The 8,953-nt window shown below is 22.0% G+C and overlaps 1 protein-coding gene across 1 annotated transcript; it reads left to right on the forward strand.

Moving 5' to 3' along the window:
- Window positions 1–1,738: 1,738 nt before the first annotated feature.
- Window positions 1,739–5,362, forward strand: LOC145842703 (serine palmitoyltransferase small subunit B-like). The gene is made up of 3 exons (XM_082950178.1): window positions 1,739–1,796; window positions 2,638–2,718; window positions 4,625–5,362. The coding sequence occupies exons 1-3, from the start codon at window positions 1,748–1,750 to the stop codon at window positions 4,726–4,728; spliced, it is 234 nt and encodes a 77-aa protein (XP_082806304.1). The 5' UTR covers window positions 1,739–1,747; the 3' UTR covers window positions 4,729–5,362.
- The last annotated feature ends 3,591 nt before the right edge of the window (window positions 5,363–8,953 follow it).

Here is an 8,953-nt window from a genome sequence, read left to right on the forward strand (position 1 = left end):
TCTTAATGCTTTTATTTTAAAAGTAATAAGTTTTTATTTGTGGTATCTATTGTATCTATTGTTTATTTTGACTTAATATAATAGAAATTATTAAAATGTTGCAAGAGTATTCTAGATATTTAATATCTTACATTAAAAAAAAAAATTGTATAAAAAAAGTTTATTTAGTTTTCTGTTATTTTACAGTCAACGTTAATTTAATGTTTAATCTTTTTATGAAGTTTGTTGAATTAAACCTGAGTAGTTTAGCTTTGCATCTAAAATTGTTTTAGTATAGATAACAAAAAATAAATCAACTTGAGATGAATTTATTTATTAGTTTATTGAATTAGTTGTTTATTAAATAAATAAACAAGTGTACACTTGTTAGTGTTAACAGTTTAAGTTTACTTTAAATTTTTCTTTAAGTTTTAAGGATGTACAAAATTGAAAAAAATTCTGTGTTTATTTTGTGAACACACATAAAATACATAAGATTCTTTGGTTAGTTTTATTGAAGGTATAAGGCAACAAAGTAAAATTACGTTTATTTTAACAAGACCTATAATAAATTATCAAATTTTCTTTTACATTTAAAAAGAAAATTTAATATAATTTGAATATAATACACTTTAATATTCTAATGATATTAAATTTTCTTTTTAAATGTAAAGGGAGATTTAATAATTTATTTTAGGTATTATAAATATTATTTATAACTAAAAATGTATTGTAAAACTTAGGCGAAGTTTCAAAGCGCAGAATTGAAAAATTACGCTTTGACGATCAAGGGTAGATTTAAATTTCTGTTCAAGTATTAACAGCATGTTCGGAATGTGAGAACATGTTTTTACGTTTTCGTCATGAATTTAAAGATTTTTTTTTATGAAAGAATGATAGCTTTTATTTTCAAGTTTGTATGTTTTATTTTTTTTGTACTTGTTTAAAATTTTTTCTTACTTTTTAATAAAAAATCTTACTGTAAAATCAATCTTCCTGGTATACAAAAACCTAATTTTAATCAAAAAGTTACAGTTTGAACTTAAATAGTTTGTTTTTGATGACATTTCTTTTATATTAACTAAAAATTAAATTTACTAAGTAGTATATAATAAATTTTCAAACTAAGTATATAGTATGTAATGTACTATTACAAGTGTTTTTGAAAAGGTTTGTTTTCGAATTGTCTTCCAAGATTATTATTTGAAACCTAATTACAAAGTTACAAATTTTTTTTTTTTTAGTCAAATATAAAATTAGGTGTAATGAGTTTAACAACAAGATTAAAGTTTTAGATTATTTTAAAGATTAACAACAATGGTAGTAAATAATTTGAAGAAAAATAGTTACTGACATAAAAAAAAACTATAAAGTATTTAGTTTTAAATTAAATACCTTAATAATTTAAATTACTTAATTTAATTAAACTTACCTGTAAATTTTCAAGGCAAACAATTGAAAAAGTAACTTATATTTAAAAAAAAAAACATTTAAGATTGTATTGCAATTTTGAAATATTTGATTATAATAATATAGTTTCAATAAATGTTAATAAAACATACTTTTTTAGGAAAACTATTGAAAATGAGTTACAATTTTAAAATATTTGTTTAGAATAACATAATTTCATCAAATGTAAACAAAATTTCATTTTTAGTTAAGTTACAGTTAAGTTATTTAAAGTTATTGAAATTGTGTTACAGTTTTTAAATATTTGTTTCGATTAATAAATGTAAATAAAAATATTTTTTCAGATTAATTATTAAATATGAGTTACAATTGGGAAACATTCGGGTCGAAACCAACAACTTTTACAGGTTACTAAAATTTTTTATTAATAATTATTGTTAGGAAACAATATAACATAAAACATAAGTAATTTTAATGTTCGATAATAGTAGTATTATTTGTATAAATGCAACATTGACATTGTTGTTATTATAATTTTTGCAGCTTATTTGAAGTATTAACTTATGCCTATTATGTTGTTAGTAATGTTTTTTGAGTAACTTAACAAGCTACCACACGAAACTAGTGTATTACAAATATCAATATCTTAAGTTACCTTAGATGCTTATTAACGTATAAAATAATAATAAAAATTGATCATTTCACAGGTTACCTTAAACGTATTTCAATATATCAAGTAACAAATATTTATATTTACTCAGGTTACCTTGAATATAAGCTAATATAAAAAAATTATTGAGTTTACAAGCTTTATTAAATGCACATTAATATATAATATAATAAATAATCATAATTACACTGGTTACTTGAGATGTAAGCTGGTAAAAAACAAAATAATTATTAATAAATTCTTAAGTTATCTTAGATGAATGTTAATATATAAAATACTAATAAATATTAATAATTTAACAGGCTACTTGAGTTGGCTGTATTTTTATTTCAGTTGTACAATATATTAAATAAATATTAATAACTTAACAAGCTACTTTAGATGGCTGTATTTTTATTTCAGTTGTACAATATATTAAATAAATATTAATAATTTAACAGGTTACTTGAGGTGGCTGTATTTTTATTTCAGTTGTACAATATTTTAAATAAATATTATTAATTTAACAGGCTACTTTAGATGGCTGTATTTTTATTTTTGTTGTACAATATATTAAATAAATATTAATAACTTAACAGGCTACTTGAGGTGGCTGTATTTTTACTTTTGTTGTACCACGGGTGCCTATCTACTTGAGCCTTGGGAGAGGAGATTATTTAGTTAGTTTGTTTATTATAAAATTAAAATCGGACTAATGAGTGTTTGAAAAAAACTTCAAAGTTAGTCTAATGAAAAACTTTTATAAAATAACAAATGTTTGAACAATATTGGTAGAGAAAACTACGTAGTTTATTTTGAAATAAAATTAACATTTAAAACAATCGGTGTTTGTAAAGTATTCACAAGTTATTGTGAAGTTAGTTGCATGTAGTAGTTTTTAAATTTTAAATGTTAAGTTTTTCTATTATCACATAAAAAAGACATTTTTTTTTTAAATTATATTTTGAAGTTGCTTTAGCCTATTGGTTTTGCTTTTAATTTTTTAAAACAAAATGTGAATGAAAATTTTTTAGGTTTATGAAAAAATGAAAATAAACTGATACATAAAATTAGTAAAACAAAAATAGAAAATTTTACTTTAAAGATTTACGTTTGCTTAACTACATTTTTTAGATGTTTAATTTTTAATCTATTTAAAAAAAAAAAGTTTATTTTTATTAGAAATCAAAAAACAAAATCATGTATTCTAACACTACTATGTTAATTTAGTAAAATTTGACTTTGATGTACTTAATTTCAGTTAATTGATTTTGTATACATATAAAAGAAAAAAAAACATATTTAGTCAGAACTATAACAAGTTTAGATCGAGTACATACTTTTATTTTAATTAAAAATTTCTAGTACAATTATGTTTAATTAAATTAAATATGCTTATTGAGTGAAAATAACTCAATATAAACATTTACATATCTCAAAACAACAAAATTTATAACATAGTGCAAAAATCTATCTAGAAAAAATATACAAGTTTAAATTGTACGTTTATTAATCAAACTAAGTTTTTCTAACACATTTTACAATTTGAAATACAATTGTCCTTTATAGTTTGTTTTTATTTTAAAATCAACTTCCTTTTTTCAATAAGCTTTAAAACTATACATTTTTTACCTTTGTTTTTATTTATTTGCAACTTATTAATGTTTAATCTTTAAATTAATTTTACGAAACACAAAATTTTTTAAAACTGTACTTTAGATTTGTAAAACGTTTCAAGTACAAATAAAACGTAGTTTTTAATTCACACACAGTTTATCTTATTTTACGAAATCAAATGTTTTAAATACATATTATGTATCCGGCAAGTTGTTAGCATGTTGTTGTCTTAAAAATTATAAATTCTGTTTTAGTAGCTTTCTGGTAAATTCAAACCTTAAGTACCTTAGCTAAACTGAAAGAAAGTTTCTTTTTAATTATACATTTTCAAAAATTTCTATTTGATTAAATGTAGCAAAACTATTGTTAACATTTTTTTAGATAATTTAGAAACGTTTTTTAACTTTCTCGTAATTTAAAGATACTTAAGCTAAACTTGAAATAATTTATGTCTTGTCAAATTATTTCGCTAATTTTTTTTTTCAGAAGAATAACTACATTAGCTACAGTAAAAACAACTGATTTTTATATTATTACGCTAAAATCTTTATTTTTATAAAATCAAAATACCATAGCTACACTAAAAACAACTATTTTTTAAGTTATTTTGCTAAAACTTCTTTTTTTAACAGAAAAATAAACTACTTTAGCTACAGTGAAAACAGTTCATTTTTTAAGTTATTTTGCAAAAAAAAAATTCTTCAGACAAATAAACCACATATAACAAATAAACAGTATACATACAGTGAAAATAGTTATTTTTTTTAAGTTAATCTGCCTAACTTTTTTTTTAGAAAAATAAATTTCTTTAGCTACACAGATTTTGTTTTGAGTTACATGAAACTTTTGTTTGAAAAGTTTACAAAAGTTTTAAAAAATATGTTTTAGCCTTATCGTATTTCAAACGTTAAATACTTAAGCTGCAAATAAAATGACATATATTTTTTAATTATTCAACTTTTTTTCCAGACTCGATATTTTTTGCCTTCTGTCTCCTGATTGGCTACGCAGCTTACATTTTCATTCCACTCCAATATCGAGCTGCAATGAGATCTTACCACAACGAGTTCTGACGTTTCAGCTCACATTTCAGTTCTATATTCAAGTAAAAGATTTTAGCATCCGCCTTTACAGTTTCAGATCGACATTCTAACTTAGGTTTGAATTTCTTGTTCACACTTTAACAAACCACATTTTGATAATCTCACTTATGGTTTTGGTTTCATATTCGCACTTAGGTTTGAACTTGTTATTCACATTTAAATTTGAATTTGATATTTCAATATTGATATAATTTGATTTTTTTATTTGAACTTAAAAATACAACTTGGCATTCACACTTGGATTTTAATTTAATATTTTATTTTAGCCAAAACTGCTAACTCTGAATAATTTGCCCTGATATACAACAACTGTTGACAATGAACTTATTTGAGTATTTGTCAAACTTATTGTGTAACTTTTACTACTAGTAAGTATTATAGAACTCAGCTAAATAAATTGTTTTGAAAATTGTAAATGAGTACTAATTTGGACAAAATTTGATAATTTAAAACCATCGGTTTACCTCAAAACGTTTATAGAAAATTGTCAATTACAGTTTATAAATAAAATATAGTTGTTAAATTTTAAAGTCTCTCTCTTGTCGTTTTGAAACATGTAAAAATTTGAACTAGAGCCAATCTAATTTAAAAATATGGTACTATCTAAATTGTCTTTTTAAACTACCTTTATCTAGTTTCGAACTTTTTGCAATATTTGTTTTGTTTAAATGTTTTATTTCGTTTATGCAAAATTTCATTAAAAAAAAGTTTAAAAATTGTCTGAACACTGAAACAGCTGTTAAATTAAAGAATTAATAAATACTAAATAAGTTTTTATTTTTAAAAGTTGACATGTTTAAATGAATTTGTATTTAAAAAATAAATGCGTTTAAATTTGCATTGTTTTCTTAACTTATTAATTTGTACTATAAAACAAACAGAAAAGTTTTTCATGCACAAAGACCAATTATTTTGAACGTCTTTTTTTGTCGTTCAATAAATTATATGGAAATGCTTTGCACTTATTTTTTAAAACAAAGAAAACAAACTTAGTTTCTGTAGTATTTCTTGAAGTTTAATTTTTTATGATAGCTTTCGATTTAAATTTGCTGAACAAAGCTACAACGATTGTGCTTTTAACATTTCAAACAAGTTTAAAAAAATATTTTCCAAGTTTTTCAGTTTCTTGTTATTTATGTTAAGCATTTTCGTTTATTTTTATAAAAGTTGCCCGCAAAAATTGTAGAACAAAGATATTTAATAGTTTTAAAGCGCATTCAACTAAATGCAATTCAGATAATAATTTATTTTTAATTGGCATAAAAAAGTTATTACGAGTTTAAAAAAAATCTTTTACGGACTGTACAGAAAAACAGTTTAATATTATTAATTTATAATTTAATACACAGTTCATTAACTTAAACTTTTTTTATTGAAAAAGTTTTAAAGGTACGTAAAATCTTTAAATTAAAAATTTGTTTTTTAACATTTTTGTGTAACTTTAACTAATTTACATTTATGTTTTATAACATTTCAACATAAATGTTTAAAGTATGTTAATGAGATAACTTGAATAATTTTAACTTATGTTTGAAATTCTTTATATTCCAAGTTATTCAATCAGAAAAAAATTAAAATTTAATATTCAAAAATTTGAAATTTTAATCAGAAACTTAAAATTGTATTAACTTAAAAAGTATTTAAATACTTTACTCCAAAAGTATATAGAATTCTAAACCTGCAGTATGATAAAAATTTAAGTTTTACTGAATACTGACACTATACAATTTACATGTTCCGCTGAACTATTTGTATATTAATTGTTTAGTACTAAGTATAAAAATTGATAAATGATATCAAGTCTTATAAACCAATTAAATAAACTGTGGTAAATTGTAATTCTAGCTATAAACTTACATTGTATGTTCTACCAAATTAATTGTGTAAAAGAATATCAATAACATCCGTATATAATTTAAAGAAAATTGTACAGTTTTGTTATAATTTGTAAATCCTATTGAGAATTTAAATGCTTTGTCAGTTAGAAATTTATGTTAGCTTTAAATGTTTGCTTTAAATTAACAACACAATAAAAACAGTTATGACAATATTTATTTAATGAATATAACAAAGATATAAGTCTTAGTTGAATATAAACTCTATTGATGGAAGACGTAAAAAAAATAATTGGTTTATTATTTATTTAATAATTAGGTCATTTGATCTTTAATTTTATTTTTTTTTTAAGAAATGGGCTTTTTTATGTAGACTGAGTATAAAACTCTAACTTCAAATATCTAATGACTTTAATGCTTGTAATGTTAAGATACTTAAAATAATTAAATTGAAAAACTACTATTAATAAAAAAGTTACACTTGAAGTCATAAAAAAACTACATTACTCTTTTTTACAACTAAAGTTTTAATTTGTATTGCTAGAAGTTAAAACAACACTAGGCAATAATTTTTTGAAAATATTGGTCCTGTTAAAGTTTGATAATTACATGATTCTAAATCAAATTTATCTAAACAAAATTTGGTTTTAAATCTAAAGTATTAAAATGCTTGTTATTGTTTCACAAACTTTTGAAAATAACAAATTTTTACGCTTCTTTCTTCTTTTGTTGACATAGTTTTGTACTCACACTTTAAGGCAGGGTTGCTTTAAGAATTCTTAAATGTTTAACAACCTTAACAACTTAACAAACGCTTTTTAAATATCACGCTCGAGTGATTGTGTGGCGATACGCTTACGGTTAAAATGAATTTTAGGGTGGGGGTGGGCAACGTACGACCATGCAAATAAAAAGCAGGTTTTCTATTCATAATTCAGGTAGACTACATTTAAATTAATTCAAAAATGGTCAACAACTTTTTAACTATTGTAAATCTGTCCAAGTTGAAACGTTTTGATGATTGTTCACTAAATGTTCAGAAATGAACGATCTTTTAACCGCTTTCAATGAAAAGATAAATAATAAATAAATAAATATAGAACAAACAATAAAAAATGTCCGCACTTCAGAACACATCCGTCAAGGTATAACAGTGGAAAAATAAATTAGCAAATGACCACTTACTCGAGAATAAAATTTTTTGTTTCCAGATTGTTTATTCATTTTTCATCTTTGTTTTTCGAGTTCTGGCAACTCTGCTTTAGAGTTACTACGATGAATAAGAAAATGTATGCAATTAAATAATTATTTCCGCTAGGTTGTGACAACAAGCACATAATTTGCTTGAAAAGCTAAACTAAATTTTTATTATTATTTTTGTTGTAAATGCTTTGTGATTTATACTTAGACTCGGGCACTTTGTAAAAAAACAAAAATTCTTTTAAATTTCCAACATATTTTACACCTTAAATTGTTTTCAGTTACAAATTTTGTACTAATAAAACTAACAAATTTTCTTGATACGTATAAATAGTAAGTATATATGTTTTAAAAAATCTAAAGTTATAGTTATTTTTAATTTTGATGTACATAGAATTTGATGTAATTTTGATGTACATACAATTTTTATTTGTTTAAAAGATAGTTTTTTGTTTATTTTTTTTTAGATAGTTAAAGTTAAATATTAATGGGGCAGGTAAGATTACATATGATGTAACACACTCACTTTTCCCCAGAAAACGTTTATCGTAGCAAGGGGTAGAGTTTGAGACTGATGTTTTTTTACCTTAAAAAAAAAGTTTTAATTAACTACCTACTTACTTTAAGATAACAATTTGCTTTGTAATAAGTAGTTTTATTTTTTCTAACTATTTAAACTATTTGCTTGATTAATAATTCACTTTTAATTACTTAAAAGTTAAAATCAGAAAACTCAAGTTTATTTTACAAATAACTTAGTTTGCAAAACTAACTGGCGAAAAATAAGAAAACATTTGTAATTCTTTTGTAAATAGATACCTCTAGTTGTTTTTCAACAATTAAATCTATATTATAAGTTAATAATGTTGTACTGTAAATTTTTTTTTCGATATTTTAAGGAAAGTATACTTAATAAGCAAATTTGTCATCGTTTAAATTTCTTCTTTTTGGTTAAGTGACTATATAAATAAAATTAAGTTTTTGATAATTTGTATGTTTTACTAAGCTATTGATAGAGTATTGTACTATATTTAAGTACTATATTTTCAAATAATAAGTTGATTTTTTTAAAAATCTATAACACTGTTAAAATGTATTGTCATAATACTAATACTTCTTAAAATTCTAAGTTATTTTTGCTATATTTTAAGTAATGCTAA

The sequence above is a fragment of the Thalia democratica genome, chromosome 8, assembly GCF_965202585.1.
Source record: "Thalia democratica chromosome 8, ktThaDemo2.hap1.1, whole genome shotgun sequence".
Taxonomy (NCBI): Eukaryota; Metazoa; Chordata; class Thaliacea; order Salpida; family Salpidae; genus Thalia; species Thalia democratica.

Excerpts from the sequence above, each read along its gene's own strand:
- LOC145842703 (XM_082950178.1), top strand. The coding sequence starts at position 1,748 with ATGAGTTACAATTGGGAAACATTCGGGTCGAAACCAACAACTTTTACA. Across the intron at positions 1,797-2,637 it reads GAAACCAACAACTTTTACAG|GCTACTTGAGGTGGCTGTAT; the intron begins GTTACTAAAATT and ends ATAACTTAACAG. Across the intron at positions 2,719-4,624 it reads TTGGGAGAGGAGATTATTTA|ACTCGATATTTTTTGCCTTC; the intron begins GTTAGTTTGTTT and ends CTTTTTTTCCAG.